The 16,333-nt window shown below is 52.1% G+C and overlaps 1 protein-coding gene across 1 annotated transcript; it reads left to right on the top strand.

Moving 5' to 3' along the window:
• Positions 1-1,235: 1,235 nt before the first annotated feature.
• RNF228 (ring finger protein 228) lies at positions 1,236-2,075 on the top strand (the record flags this gene model as incomplete). The annotated part of the gene is made up of 1 exon (XM_080350150.1): positions 1,236-2,075. One exon carries the CDS (start codon positions 1,236-1,238, stop codon positions 2,073-2,075), a length of 840 nt encoding a protein of 279 aa, XP_080206276.1.
• Positions 2,076-16,333: the final 14,258 nt, after the last annotated feature.

Here is a 16,333-nt window from a genome sequence, read left to right as displayed (position 1 = left end):
TGAACAAGTTTCCCCATTTTGTTTAGCTCTTCAAGAACGCTCAGCGTTCAAAACCAAAGTCCTAGAGCAGACAGACAGAAGAAGGGTGCACTACTACAGAGGAAGAGAGAGAGCTTCCCCTAACATTTGCAGTGAAACACACCTGATACCACATGGCAGAGGGGAAGATGCCCGAGCTGGGACAGCTCCCAGTCCAGAGCTGAATTTCCCAAGATGCAGCTGTAGCAACAGAGAAATAATTACTTTCATGGCCTGAAGATAATGGAGTTACTCCAGACTCGTCTGATGTGACAGAGCAGAGTTTGATTTAGTGAAATCTATCAGGCTACTGAACAGTATGACATTGGAGGCTATGAATGCTTTATTGTTTGGATTGTTTTTAATTACACTGGGCAAAGTCTCTCAATCTTGTAACACAACATCATGGTGCAAATAAAACCATCAGTAGCTCCTTCGGCCTCTGGTTTACAGAATAAAACAGCTTTTATTTTCACTGTGCATCACAAAGGGAAATCAGGTGCACAAAAGGTTCTTCCCACGGAGAAGCAAAATACACGTCAGCCTGCAGGCTGCAATGTATGTTATCCTGCCACTGTACTTCTCATGTTAACCTCTGCTTGGCAGCGCTTGCTACCCAGCAAATGTTGTGTTAATCGTAACTGCTGGTCCTAACGCTTAATCGCATTGGAAAATCATCATAAACTATTAAAATCAATACAACGGTTAAAAAAATGCCATTGAGGACTAAAAAGCTACGGGCACTTCCCACCCGTGAGTGCCTCCTAGACGCAGGGCAGCCCCGGGGGCTGCAGGGCGATGGGGCTGCTCGGGAACCCCGGCCCACAGCCCCGCTGGCGGGGACAGCGGCGGGCAGGGCGGCGGTCCTTGCCCACGCCGCAGGGCCGGGAGGGGCCCGGCAGAGCAGCCCCGCCGCCGCCGCCCCGGCCGGGACGCGCTCCCCGCCACCGCGCACCGGCGGCCGCTCCCGGGGGCGGGCGGCGCCGATCCCGCCCTCCGCCCGCAGCAGCCGCCAGCGAGGCGGGCGGGCGGTGCACGCAGGCGGCCGGCAGCCCTCCCGCAGTCCGTCCGTCCCTCCCTCCCTCCCGCCGGGCCGCAGCCCGCGGGCGCGGCCAGGAGGCGGCGGGGCCGCGGCTCCCCGCCCGCCTCCCCGGCACGGCGCGGCCCGGGACTCTCCGCCTTTCCGCGGCTCTCCGTCCGCCCTCCGGCGAGATGTTATGGCCGAGCCGGCGCAGAAGGGCGGCGTAGGGCAGGGCGGGCGGCGGGAGGATGAGGCGGCTGCGGCCGCCCCCAGCTACGAGGACTACGAGTGCAAAATCTGCTACAACTACTTCGACCTGGAGCGGCGGGCGCCCAAGCTGCTGGAGTGCCTGCACACCTTCTGCCAGGAGTGCCTGAGCCAGCTGCACCTGCGGGCCGCCCAGCAGCCGCCCGCCGCCTCCGCCTCCGACCCGGGGCCCGGCCGCTCGGCCGGCGGCTCCCTGGCCTGCCCGCTCTGCCGCCACCGCACGGCGCTGCCCGACCACCGCGTCCACGGCCTGCCGGTCAACACCAAGCTGGCCGCCGCCTGCCCGCCGCAGCTGCGGGCCCGCGACCCGCTGCCCCAGGACAGCCTCCCGCCGCTGCCGCCGCGCCGCCCGCCCCGCGCCCGGGAGGCGGCGGCCGCGCTCGCCCCGCCGGCCCCCGCCCCCGCCGGCCGCGCCGGGCCGCGCTCCTCGGGCGGCGGCTACGAGAGCTGCCAGAGCTGCAAGCGGGCGGCGCTCAGCGCCGGCTGCGTGTGCGTCGTCGTCTCCTTCCTCTCCATGGTGGTGCTGCTCTTCACCGGCCTCATCTTCGTCAACCAGTACAGCGGCGACGCGGGGCCCGGCGCCTCGGCCTCGCCGTCGCCGGTGGGGCCCATCTGCCTGTCGGTGGCCAGCATCCTCGCCCTCTTCTCCGTAGTCGTCACATGGCTCATCTGCTGGCTCAAGTACCGGCCCGAGGCGGCGACCGGCGGGGCGGCGGCCAACGGCACCCCGCGGGGCCGGGCTGCGGCTGCCCGCCGGAGCGACTCGTAGCGCCGGCGGAGCGGAGCGGGGCCGGGCGGCGACGGGTGCTGCGGGGCTGAGCGAGCGGGGCCGGGCGGCGACGGGTGCTGCGGGGCTGAGCGAGCGGGGCGAGAGCGCGGAGCGGGCTGGGGGGGACCCGGGCGCCGCTGCGAGGGGACAGCGCGGCCAGGTGGCCCTGCCAGCGCGGGGAGCGGTTCGGCCGCGTTTGGGCGGTGCGAGCCCCGAACGGGCGAGGCCGCGGCGCTCCCGCGTGTAACGGGCCCGCCAGCGGTGGCTCTGCGCCTGCTGCGGTGGCGGGGGCGGCGGGGTCCGCGCCCGCCGCGGTCACAAGTCCAGGACCTTGCCCGGCCATGGTGGCGCCCCAGGCCCGCCACGGTGGCACGGTAGGCCCTGCAGCCGGGCGAGCCCCCGGCTCTGGCGGGGCCCCAGGTGGCGGGGATGGTCCGCAGGATGGCCGGGCGAGGGGCTGCGAGGGGTCCGTCCGCTCTGGAGGGAGAGCAGGACGCGTGTGTGTAGTAGAGATGTGTGGAAGGGCGTCCCTGAGGAGCCGGGGCTCGGACTGCGGCTGGGAAGCGCGCTCCTCCCCGCCTCTGTCCAGAGCGTACCCTGATTCTGTGCTCCCTGAGGCAGAAGGACACAATCTCGATTAAAGAAATCTGGCTTACTGTTGCCCCCACCTGGAAGATAATTGGAGAGATTCACTGTGGTTAGGAGCAGAAGAGGATCGCGATGTTAAATGCGTTCTGTGTTTTCCTTTTTGTGAAGTTAACAAGTACGTACAGAAGAAGCTGTAACAGAAATGTATTATCTTAAAGAAACTGAGCCAAAGTTTCCCTACAGTGTATTGAGAACGATTTTGTTATAATTTTATTAGAAGGCCATTGGGCCCTCTGTTGGTTGCTTAAAATAAGCTTTGTTATTTAATTATTTGAAATTCTCATTTAATGTGGGAGACTGAAACACTGCATTGCACACTTAAAACAGTTTATGGAGGATGATTTAATTAATGGAGCTCTAAAATAGAGCTAATAGACTGCATTAGGGAGTAATATTTCAATGACCATTGATTTCAATTTTTACACAGCCCACATTAAAATACAGACTTTCGGCGTCACTGTAAAAGTGGAACGCAGTAGCATAGTTTCTGTACTGAACGTTTACCTTTGATCGAGGTAGCTATGATGAGACGATGATTTTCCCCTCTTAGTAAGTTTCTCTTCTGTGTTATGAGTTTCTGTAAAGGCCAGTAGAAAATGTTTCTGTTTTGCAAGGTTGGGGCATCAAGGTTATCTCTGAAATGTGACGACATGCTCATAATATGAAACGGAAAAACATTGCCATACAGCTGGTTTTGTAGTATATTAAGGAGAGCGCTCTATATAGATACTGTTCTATGTTGCAGGATAATTCATTTGGTGCCTGAATTTTTTTAACTTAATTAGTTGTTATAATCTATTCTATTGGGAATAAGATAATGCTGCTTATTCCATGTTTCTACACAGTACTGTAATGGAATGAGGTAATTATTTTCGTGCTTAACAATTCAAGAATTTTAAAAGTGATCTTTTAGTATGTGTGTTTTGCAAGCTGTCTGCATGATATTCTGACAAGTATCCTCTTAATAGACCTTTACTTGACCACTTCTATTTATCACAAGTGCAAAGGAATTTATTATGTAGAAATGTAAAGACAGCAGGTGAAGGTGTGTGATGTGTTTTATGACTGCACAAGTGATGTGTGCTGTGCATTCTCTTGATTATCACAAATCTGTGAAAAGCAACCCCCTGCCCCCAAAAACCCCACAAACCCAAGCAGTATTTATACAGACTCTGTTATGATGGACACAGTTTGTGGAAACAGTATATGATTTTTGTGTCACTTATGTGTATTTAAAAAGATCTGCACCAGCCTTTTAAATCATATACCATAATATAAAGACCCCGAGGAGATAAATTACTGGGATCAACTGTGGCTCTGACCATGGTTGGTGTGTTTAGACCAGTGTTTTAAAACTTGGAGTTGCTCATTAGCCACATAAAAGGTGTGTGCCTCCTAAAATCAGGCCTGACTATCAGCCCTTGTTGATTTCAGCAGTAGTTGTGGATGTTCTGCACCAAAGAAAATCACCAGACTTTTATTTAAGCATCTAAATGAGAATTTAGATGGTTGACTTCAGGTAAAAATATTAGAAAATTTTGGCCTTAACCTCTTTGTTCTTCAGTTAATGCATCTGTAAAGTTTGATAATAGTGTTGACCTACCTCACAGGCAAGATGTGAGGCTTTATTTATTAAAGTTTTTAAGCAATTGGAGATCCTTGAAGAGAAGGTGCTATAGAAGTGAAAGTATTATTATAAATGATACTGTAGTAAGAATAAATATATGTAAATTAATGGACATAAACAGCAGCAATGTTTTCTAAGAAAAATAAATATATGAAATATGTACATGTGTACATCATATGCACCAATATATGATTTACCTGTTTGTGCTTCTACTGCAAATGCAGCATGCATTTCAGCATTTCTGTTAAATCAGGTAAGCTCCGGTATGTTGCAGTTTAGATGAGCGCGCCCAGCAGTCGCTGCTGTAACTCTGTCTCGTGCAGCCGTGCCGAAGCTGTGAGCACTCATGAGGCTCCGCTGGAGCTCACCGCCGAGCTCTTGCTCCACTCCTGCGAGCTTTCTGACTGCAGTGAGCAGCATGGATGTGGCAGACACAGTGCTGGTGCAGTGAACAGCGTGGATGTGGCAGACACAGTGCTGGCGCTGTCTGGGCGAGCACGGTCGCACCAACTTGGGCGTATTTACAGGAGCTGCAGTCGCAACAGAAGCTATTACGTAGCTATGCCCTGTAATACTGATTACAGTAAGAAATGTATACTCCATCTTTTTCTTTCCACATCATAGTTTTATTCTTGCCTTTTCTCTGTAAACAGTATTTGCCATTTTGACTAAACCAGTGGTTTCAACTGGGATCTGTGGACTACTTCTAAAGGATCTGCAGAAGGTAAGTAAGAAGAGCAAATAGATCATCAGAAGCTTAAATTTGCTCCATGAGGGTCAACTTTAAAATGTTCAGAGGTTGGCACATTACAGACAGTTGAAGATCACAGGCCTAAACAGGATTTTCAGGTTTATTCACAACTGAACAATCACATATCAGGTTCCTATCCATATGTTTGAAAATATTTCAGAGCCAAATTAAAATGGGCAGTGTGACCGTCTGCCAAATCCCTCTCTCTGCTTATGCAGATTTTGGGAAACTCCACTGGTTTCAGGAGCGTTAGTCTTGATCCACATCACATTACCAGTCAGAAAAAGTCATGCATTGTATGCATCTCTGGCTACTGTAGATTCCCAGTATTATATTTGTGTTTTGGGTTCCTTTGAGTGTACAAATTGCTTGTCCAAAGCCAAACTTCGCTCAAGTTTCAGTAAAAAAAGTTTAGTAAAATACAAAAAAGAGAAAATCTATATGACTGGTGGTCTTTTATTATTGTAACTAACACTTGTGTTTTCTAGTTGTTTAAAAAATAAGAAGTACGCAACAGTTACCATATCCACACATCTTACAGAGGAAAAGAAAAGTGCTTTGGGGCGCTGTGTGGGAAAGCAGAGAAGGCAGGGTATGCCACAGCACCAGGGGGAAAATCAGGGGAAATACAAGCTGCTGGGATTTTTTACTTGCATTACACAGTCTGGAGTACAAGCAGCTACAGCCAAGAAATGGAAGCACCAGGAAAGCAAGCAAAGGCCTGAAGTTTTCTCAGGAATTTTTAGATCACTGTGAGATCACAGGCTGTGTGAACGCTGAAAGATCTGTAGCTTGCAGTCGTGCAAGAAGATCTGAAATGCTGTGTGGCAATATATTGCTCTACCTGAGTGGAGCATACTGGACTCCAAAGTGGAAGATTAGATTGAATGTTAAGTTCCTGATTTGGAATAGACTGACAGACTTCAGTGGTATTAGTCCAAGAGAGGGAGAAAAAAGCAGGTAGGAGGGCAGAGCCCAGCTTACCAGCACAGAACCTGGGTGTGTAGCCGTGTACTGTAAACTTCTTGCCCCTCTCACCTGGGACAGGTGACTCCCATCTCTGCTTGAGGGAAGTTCTCACTGGAGCAGCCACAGGAGAACGCTCAGTATATGCCATTTGCAGGGAGCTTCTGCCCTTTGCGATGTGTGGAGATGTGTTAGGACAATCACTACCACATTACAACTCTTGTTCTTTCACGTTACCCCTCTTAATCACTTCTGAACAATTCATATTTTTAAAGCACACTATTCTATTTTTAACATATACCATGTACCTTCAGTGCAACGCTAGTAATTTTTATTTCTGCTCTCTCCTTTGAAAGTGTCTCTGTAAATACTGTGGCTCCAAGGAAGGAATGATTCCTTTCTACACCACTAGCCCACAAGTACTAAGTAATCATACAATGTTAATTAACATAATGGCAGGTATTCATCTTTTGAAATGCAGGTTTGACGGGAAAACACTTAAGTATTTCACAAACAAGGAATAGAAGCCTCAATTATGCAGTTGGATTGGTTAAAAGGTCTGCATGCAGAGATACTTTTGTATTCCTTTATCATGCAAAAGGCAACATAGCAGTTACTCTTGTATTTATGATCATTGGAAATGCACCACAAAGCCAAATAATAAAGAAGTAACTAACACCAATGGGTACTGAGTTGTACATCCGTACAAGTTAGAGCAATGACCTGAATTTCCAGAAGTGACTGCTGGTTTGTGTCCAATCTATTTTTGTCTGGGTGGAGACAGCATTTTAGAAGCACATTTTGAAAAGCAAACTTAATATTATGAGCTGAGAACCCAAAAGGCCATCTTACGCTGAAAATTGAATTTCTGTCTGCATTTATACTTTACAGAACAGGAAAGAATAAACATCAGGTGTTTTTTCCTTGCACTGGAAAGATACATTATTAAAATATGGTGGATTACAGGTGTCCATGGAAATACTGTTGCTTCTTACCTTAGTGTTCTTATTTTGTAGCTCAAATTACCGTTCACAGGGATTCAGGTTTGCTTTCAAGGCTTACATCCTGAAGTAGCTTATTGTGTATAACACTTTATATAAAATGTCTTTTGCAAATGATGGAAGAGTGAGTTGCCTTCATGCGGGCAGTTACCACAGACTGAAGAATACAGGTGTAGTTATAGGGTTAATGTGAATTTTCAGTTGAAGTCCTACTTCAGTGAGCAATTCTGCTGCAGTGGGGGAACTATTCCAACAGGCCAAGGCTGCTGGTTGTGCAAAGTCCCGCTGAATGGGAATTTTGGGTGCGTGTGAATGACAAGCTTCGCACTCATGTAATCACACCTGGTGCTGAAAACTTTTCCTTAGAGGAATAGTTGTGAATCCCAAGAGCTGCTGTTGCGGCTTCCTTGCTTGTGTTCATGCCTGGCACAGACCAGTCTCTTTCTCGTATCAGTGTGTTCTGTGTATCAGTGAAAAATTAACAGCTGCTGAAGATTATTTAAATATGAATGTGCACATCATTCAGAGGAATGGTTTTTAATCATCTCCAACCTGCAGGCTTGAACATAAACAATGCATTTGATATTAATGTGGTGTGAGGTATGTTTATGGACATGATATTGAGTGTCTAATATTCATTGGGAATATAGGCAAGTTGGAAGTATAGGCAAATTGTGTTCCTAACTTTGTCAGAGCTTGTAGTGTGCACTTAAATCCTCTTGAGCTCAATGGTCCTTTTCTCTGTGTTATGGATATTTTGTAGGTATAATGTCCCTGTCTGTTCTGCTGATTTGGAGAATATGCTTCCTCTCACCACAAGTTAGTTAATTTTGTTAGCATATTAGGTTGCCAAAGAAAACTTACATCTTTCTTTGTATTAACCTCTACTTATTTAAACCAGATCAGAGGTGGCCTCCTGTCAGTTGCCCATTGGTGCAACATCTTCACACACACATTACAAATCTTCCCTTCGTGTTACAAATGGGTGATGGATCTTTCATAGCTATGATTTCTAATGTTTCTGAAGGATATTTACATTGGGTGAATCACTTTAATTAAAGCTAGAAAACCCTGAAACTTGTCCTTCTTCTACATTTTATTCCGGTTGGTGTAGAAGTGGAGATATTGGGAAGCAATGCCACAAGAGCATTAACGAAACGCAGTTTCCATTATGAGGGATAGGTATATTCATACTAGATGTATTCAACTACGCTGATCTTCAGTCGGTGCAGCATAGAATACTTTCGCTTGTGTCACAGGGAAGGAACGATGCTGGCCCTCCACTTGGTGTGTGTCTTCTCTTACTAAAAACACCCAGGTCTGAAACTGGCCTTACAGCCCTGGCTCTGAGCTGGTCTCAGGTCTGTGTTTCCCATCTCAGGCAGATTGGGAGATTTTGGTGAATGTAATCGCTTACAAATCACTTCAGCTGCAAAATATCTCAGCTGTTTTAAGGCAATTATTACAGTAAACAAATATTGTGAAGTTGATTTGTCTCATTGAATTATGAAATTTGGGAGGACTTTTTTTTTTTTTTTCCCTGTTATTATAATTTATCCCCTAATCTTACTCCTGATTTGTCAAGGCATCTAAATCTTAACACTTCAGCTCATTACAGGTCCAGGTGTAAGCAACGTTTCACCATCCTGTTTCTAGGTTATTTAACCATTTAGCAAAATCTAACAAATCCTTTTTGGTTTTTATTTTGTTGTATTTTGATTAACAGTGAAATAGCAAAAACAGCATTTGCTTTGGCTTTGTTTTTTTTAATGACTGAAATTTGAGAAATATGCTTGACATATAAATCAAAATTTGTTTTCCTTTAAAAATGGGAAGAATGAAACTTTGTATGACTTAGAGAATGTGGTGATAGGCAATAATGCTGGCTTGATTTCCACATTGTATAAAAGGTCTTGTTAGTCAGATAATTAATATTAGGGGACTGAAAAAATTTTATTCTATACAAAAAAGCTGTAGCTATTGAAAACTTTGAAGAAAATGAAAGCTTAAATATAAAATATACACCAGGCTTTCTTCTAGTCAGATAGCAAACGTTTCTCTGTGAGAATAAATTTAGACGTCTCTGTATTTTTTAACCGTCAAAATCGCATGAAAAAAGGTGACAGTCTGGTTGTTCTAGAAGTTACTTCTGCTTTCTTTCTGAAAGCGAGAGAAGAGTCTCTCTTTGGTAACGACCACAGAAAGTGCCCTCCGGGAAGGGGCAGGGTCTGACCAGCCTTGGGGAGCGGGGTCCCCCTGAAGGGCACAGTCGCGGGCCCGGGTTGAAGGAGCCCGAAATGCCCCAAGTCTTCCCCTGTGTTTGTTCCCGTTATGTTTTACTTAACCCAGCAACGCTCTGGCGTTGAATATAAGCGCCTGGCACTGTCAAAGGCTGTGCTGGGCGGCGTGGGGGCAGGAGCCTTTCGTTTGAGCGGGATGGCGGAGAAGGAGCGGCCGGGGAGCAGTGGCACCAGCCCGGCCTGGGCGGCGCGGGGGACCCGCTGCGGGCGGACGGGGATGGAGCCGGAGCCCTCCCGCCCGCCACCCGCCCTGCTCCGCTGCACTGGCCCGGGGCGTTGGAGGGCGGTCCCCGCACGGCCCCTGGCCGCCGGCACCGGCGGGTCACCGCTCTCGGGCTGCGAGGAGACCCCGACCCGGGCCAGGGCACCGCTGCACCGGGCACACACCGAGCGGGCGGCCGGTCCTCCTCGGCCGGCTTTCACCTCGCCTTTCATGCACTTTTTTCTCCCCCGTTTTGTTTTCTAGTCTGATGTCCTTTGCTTTCTTGCTGTCCTTCCTTCTTTCCCTCTCGCTCTTTCATTATTTCTTTTTCTCCTCTTTTTCTCTTTCTATCCGTTTCTTTCTTCCGAGTTTTAATCCAGTTCTTCTTTAAAAGAATAAGTGGTGAAATCATATAGCCGCGGGCGAAATACCGATTAATGAATTCAATGTCTGTGCCAGTACGGCCGCTTTCCTCTTAATATCGTTAATTCCTGGCTCCATCACGTTTAGATGGAGAGCGGGAGGGAAGAAGGGAGGAATGCCCCGAGTGACGCTTGAGAACCGAGGGCTGGGTGCTTGCCGGTGCTCCGATACCTGTTGGCAGACCCGGAGCGGGACACGCAAGTCCACGAGTGTCCATCGTTCCCCTCCGCTGCTGTGCAAATCCCTTGTTCCGAAGGCAAATGGACTTGATCAGTCCGTAAAAACCCTGACGGTCTCTTGACTGCAGTAAAACTCCCGGTGGAAATCTATTGTGATACTGGTCATCACTGGTGTTTTTACAAGTAATTAAAGAGGATTAGACGCTTCATTTTGAAATGTGGCTGTTAACTACGGGGGAGATGGGGAAGGGAGAGGCGAATTTCCTCTCCCGTGGGTGAGACTTGCAGGTGGGAGCTGGGGAGCCGGCCCAGCCCGGTGGGGTATTTCCTCCCCTCTCTGAGCTCAATCCGAAATTCGATTGGAAGCTTTTAAAATATAGATATATGTATCTCTTTGCACGGGATGACCAGACCGACCCTGCCGCCGTGGCCCGCAGGAACGAGCCCACCCCGCCGCTCCCTTCTGCCATTGAGACCGCAGACGCATTTCTGTCCTCGTTCCGGCAGGCATGTGTTAGCGTGGAGTGGCAGCTGTAGTATCGCTTACTGGAGGATCTGGTAGTAATCAGAAAGGTGAGGAGTTAGTGAAATACATGTTGTATTTATTGCCACTTTACAGGGAGAGAGGGCCGGCGGTACCGCAAAGAGAGTCATTTGTAGGGTTAAATATTATAAACCTTGTCCCACTGGCAGCCTCGCCGGCCTGCGAGGAATTTCATTTCGTCCTTCCCGTGGATCACCGCCCAGCCCGGGGCACAGCCGGTCCCTGGGCCAGGTGTCCCCGAAGGGCAGACCCGTTGGGCAGCGGGCGACGGGTGGGGGCTCCCCTGGGTGTTTACTCCCTCCCATGGCTCCCTCTGGGCCCCGGTGGCGGGATCTACCTCGGATCTACCCACCCACGGAAGTGCTTTGCCTTCGCCCTCCCGGTTTCCCTTTCCTCCGTGGTCCTGCCAAAGGCTATCCCCACGGATCTATCCTCGGAAGAAAACTCCTCCCTACTCGGGGCAGCGGCAGAGACCCTCCTTTCCCCTCGACCCGGACAGCAAAGCTCCAGAGGGGTCGTCTCAGGGGTGCCGGGGGTGCTTAGGGGGTTCTGGAGTCCCCTTTGTCTGTCCTTACACAGAGCTTCCTCCGGCACCGAGCCGCCCCGCCAGCTCCGCGCCCCGCACCGAACCCTTTTCGGGCTGCCAAGCGCGCTGTGGCTCTAAATTAATGAAAACATAACAATTAAAATTAAAAAAAAAAAAAAAAGACGGTGCTGAGGCGTGCGGATGGGACATAAAAGCGATGGAAAAAGGTTCAAAGCTTTCCGTGATGACTTTTCAACCTTTATTTACGTGCCTATTAATGCAATATCCATCATGGAGATATATATCTTTATCCTTTCAACTGATATGCTGGGAATCAATTGGATATGCAGATTACATTTCATAAGTTTCCAAATGTTAATCTCCCCGGCCCTTTGCTGGTAATTTCTTTTTTCGCCAAATAGTATTATGTTTCTAAAAAAAAAAAAAAAAAGCCCTTAAAACGATTAATCTTAAGGCTACTTGTCTAGAAATATTTTCTAAAGCTCGGGCCCAGGAGCCGGGCGGAAAGCGACGCTCCCTTCCCGCTCCACCGCCGGCCCGGGGCTTTCCCGGGACACCGGCCCCCGGTCCGGCTTCTGCCGGGGCGGAGGCGTCTGTGGGCTCGGCGCGGGTCCAGGGCAGCCCCTGCACACGTAGTGCGGAGCTTGGTGGAGCCGGGGGAGGGGTCCGAGCAGGTATCTTTCCTTTTAAACCTGAAGGTGGGGTCTGGCTTACTCCCCGGCGCTGGAACTAGGCCTGCCCGGCGGCTGGGGAAGGGACCTGAACGGGAACCGGGCGAGAGCTCACGTCCCACCGCCGGGGCCGTGCTTCCCGGCCGGCTGCCCCGGGGCACGGCGGCGGGGCTCCCTCACACGCTCCGGCTCGGCAGGTATTGCCGCTGGACACCTCCGGGACCGTAAACGGGAAGGAATTGATTTGCAGAAGAATGGCCTGGAGTGGCTTCGCTTGGTAGGGCTTCATTCGCGGAGCTTATCTCTAAGAGAGAAACTGGACTGTACGGGGCTGTTTGTCGCTGTAACCGGTCGCTTCTCTAGTGTCGCCGCCCGCGGGATGCCGCAGGGTGCCATCACCGACCGCCTCCCTCCCTGCCCCACTCTTGCTCCCCGCCGCCCCCCTACCATCGCGTCCCCTGCTCCAAGCAGAGCGTTTATTAACCGTTCGTATCACTATAACTCCAAAATTACTAGAACAGTATTAAGTTTGTCTTTTTTTTTCTATGTTACAACTCGCCGTCGTAGTCAGACCACTCTCTTCCGAAACAGTCGATCTCGGTTTGATTTAACACGCCTCTGCTCCTTGGCAAGACTCGCATCACCCCATGACTCGCTTGCAGCGGGATTGTTTCTTAACGCGGAGCACACGGTGGCGATGGGCCAGCGGTTGCTGGGACCCCGCAGCGCCCAGCACTGCAGCCCCCGGCTCTCCATCCCGCCGGGCGGGCCCCGCCGGGGGCGCGCTGCTCCGGGGACTCTCTCCGCCGCAGCATCCTCTGTCCCGCTCTGTTCTCGGGCGGTACGAGTTCCCCCAAAGTCACGAATCCACCCGCTTCGTAGGAGGTGAAGAAAGAGGGAAACCTGTATAAAGAGAGATACATGGGGTGAAACTGAACCCGGCCAACCCCGGGTCAGCCTGCGCTCAGAGACCCCAAACCCAGAAGTTTCTTGCGAGGTGTTTATTGCGGGGACAGCCTGGAGCACAAAACAGAGACGCCCATATACATTATTTATATATTTCTTTCCTTCTTTCTCTCTCTCTTCCTCTCACCTTTCCTCCCCTTTCCTTTCCCTCTCAAATAAACGTTTATATTTACGAAGCTGTATGCTCCTCTCCGTCTCCCTTGGAAATAGTTAGACGGAGAATCCCCTCTGAAATCCTTATGAGAAATTAATGTACTCGCACAAACCCGGAAACGGCATAATTGATTTATTTCTAATAGAGGAGAAACCAGTGATGTTACCGTTCAGAAATGATTGCCTGTGTTCTTAATAGCTCTAATTTTCACTGTCCATTTGATGTGCTGCAGGTTTAATATAGAGCTCTTACTAATCCAATTAAAAGTGCACCTGGCCTGGAAGAACTCTGTAATTAGCAGGAGCATTTTTAGCTATTTCCACTGGAAAACCGTGAAATCATCTCTGCTGGCCTAAAGGACTGTAATGCGGGGGTGGGGGCGAGGAGGGGAGGGAGGAGCGGGGCCGGGCATTCGTGCCTAATCTTTTTCCCTTGAATTTTTAACAGTTCCCGTGCGGGAGGATGCGGCTGTTTCATCTTGGAGCACTCGGTGTCTGGTAGCGCAGGACTAGACTAGGTGGGTTTCTCACGGCTTTCCCCTCCAGCCCACGCGAGTCCGGTCCCGAAGCCTGTCCCGGTGGAGCGGGGTGACAGACGTGGGAATCTGGGGGAATTCTTGCGTTCCTTGCGACCCTCACGGGGCCGGTTACACGGGAGGTGCTGCGGGAGCCGCGGCCGCAGAGCGCAGCCGCCAGCCCCGTCGGGGGTGTGCGCCCCGGCCGGCTTTGCTCCGGTGCGACCGGCCCTTGGCCCCTGCGAGAGCGGTGGCAGCTTCAGGAAGCCCGAAACGTCTCCTGACACCGGAGGGCACGGGGCCTGGGGCCCACACAAGTACACGCGCGCACACGCCACGCACACGGACGCACGGCGTTGAAGGGGGAAAGGTAACGGACAATAACGGACGGGGCCGGCTCGCTGCCTGGGGCGAGGGGCTCCGCTCCTCCCCTGCTCGGGTGAGGGGTCGAGTCAGTCCCCGTTCGCGGCCCCTCCTCGTCTGTACGTGGGTTACGGCCCGAGGCTCGCCGTGGCAGCCCCCGCCGCAGACGCGAGTGGGAAGCGGTTCTCCCACGCTCGGGGCCGCGGCGATATCGGCTCTGAGGGGGCGGCCCGAGGGATGCTGTTTGTGCCCTGTGCGCTCCCGCGCGTCCCTGCTTCCCGAGGAGCGCTTCCCAAGCAAGAATTAAATCTTAAATAACTTCACCCTTTTTTTCTTAATAGCAATTCTCCCGCCTTCCTTCCTCTAGTAAAACACGCGCGGCAAGTAACGCGGTGTGACCAGTGCCGTTGGAATATCTCCCGAGACCAGTGTGCCCGGCGGGGCGGCCTCCGCAGGCGCTCCCTCGGCTGGCGGCCGCGCTCCGCTGCCCCGCTACGGCCGGGACTTCACGGCACTGGGGTTTCACAGGGCTCGCTACAGGGTTTCTCAAAGCTTCGCTCATTGGAATGCTTTGTAACACAACCGCTGTGTAAAATACACGGGGGCTTCTCCTGCCGTGTGAACTTTTCTTGCCAACCTGTTTCTTGGGCGTGTGGAAAGCTTTCTCGAGCAGAGCCGGCGGCCGCCGAGCACACAGGATTTTAGTTTTATTTTTATGCATTTAAAAAGTGGTGGAAACCACTCGGTTTGATCGCCGGGGCGCGGAGGTTGGAAAGAGCAGGACCACGGTTCAGAGCCTCTAGGGCGCCGGGACACACGCCGCGGTGGGTACCGCGAGTGACCGGATGCGCCGGCTCCGTCTGCGGGCTCTGCCGCCCCGAGCACTCCGGTGCGGAGCCCGCCGGCGAACTCTGCGCCTCCTGCGCCGGGCCGCTGCCGCCTATTCCCTCCGCGGCCCGATTCGTTTGTCATTCCGGCCCCGGATTTCTGCTCAAATAACGCGAATTCTCGCCCGCCCCGGGGCCGCTACCGGCCCCGAAACGATGTCCCGGCCCGTAAAGAAGAAGCGGACTGGGAGCCTCGCAAACATTGTTTCCCTCATTTCAAAGGGGGAAACCTGAACGATTCTCATCCTTGTGATTGATTAAGGTCTTGAATAACTTGAAGCTCTGGAGTGACAGTTACTGAATAGACTATTGCAAATAAAGAGCACTGTGGAAAGCTGGGCTGGCACTTCAGAGTGTAAAGGAGGCGAGTTTGCTGGCACTTACCAAGTTATAAATAAAAGGCCATGCACAATAGTACCTTCTTTAAGGACAGACAGTCTTTACAACACTCCTGGCGTCATATCCTGCTGTGGTCACTTCAGCTCCTAGTCAGACTTTACCTCTTTTATTTTTCCAGCAGTTTAGTTTGAATACTACAATAAATTCCTGGGAACAAACGCTAGTTAGTAAGACTTGAACACGCACCACCTCGCACCCGTGCACACCCGCATATACACGCACACGCGTGTAATGCAGGGATACACTCGTGCCATCGATTTTTAAAAGCAGAAATCCCCGCGGAGATTTCAATTGCAGGTCTCGCTTTCACAGATGTTAGCACCGTTTGGTCCAGATATTTCTCTTCTGGACAGCGAGAGATTTCGGTGGAAGGAAGAAGCTTTTTTCTTTAATTAAAAAAGAAAAAATATTGAAAAAAAAAGAGGTTGTTCCCCCTGGTCCCCGCTGCTCGTGCTCGGAGGAGCAGAACCAGGAGACAAAGCACTTTACGGGCAGCGAGGAACTGTCCCTTCTTGCCTGGCGGGGCAAGGCTGAGGCCCCGCGGAGTCCCGGGGGGACATGGGTCCCCACGGGTGCGAGGCTCGGGCCGCTCCGGCTGGTGCACCGCTCCTCGGGGCGGCCGTCGCGGCACGACCAGTTCCCTGCTCCCGGCCATGCCGTGTCGTACCGGGCCGTGTCGTACCGGCCGCGCCGGCCGGGGCGATGCGGGAGAGGCGCCTCTCTCGCCCAATCAGCGGGGGCGGCGCGGCCGGGCCGGGCGCTGGCGGCCAATCGCGGCGGCGCCGCTGCGGAGCCGCGCCGGGGACGGAGACGATAAATGTTCCCGGCCCCGCGGCTGCCGCTCCCCGCCGCACCGGGGACAGCGCCGCCGCCTACCCCGCCGCCCGCCCCACCCCCGGCTTCGCCCGGCTGGGCCTCGGACCCTGCCCTCCCGGTGCGGGGCAGCGCGGGTCACTGACAAAGGGGCAGCGGCGGAGCTGCCTCCTCCCCGCCCCCGGTGGCATCCCCCACCCCCTCCCGGGACCTCTGCTGATTCGGTGGGACTCGCTGACAGCGCGGATTTCTCCTAGATCAGCCTTCACCTGGATATAACACTGCCGGGCCGTCGCCGCCGCG

Source organism: Nesoenas mayeri (assembly GCF_963082525.1).
Source record: "Nesoenas mayeri genome assembly, chromosome: 9".
Taxonomy (NCBI): Eukaryota; Metazoa; Chordata; class Aves; order Columbiformes; family Columbidae; genus Nesoenas; species Nesoenas mayeri.
Note: the sequence above shows the minus strand (reverse complement) of the source record. Positions and strands in the feature narration are given on the sequence as shown.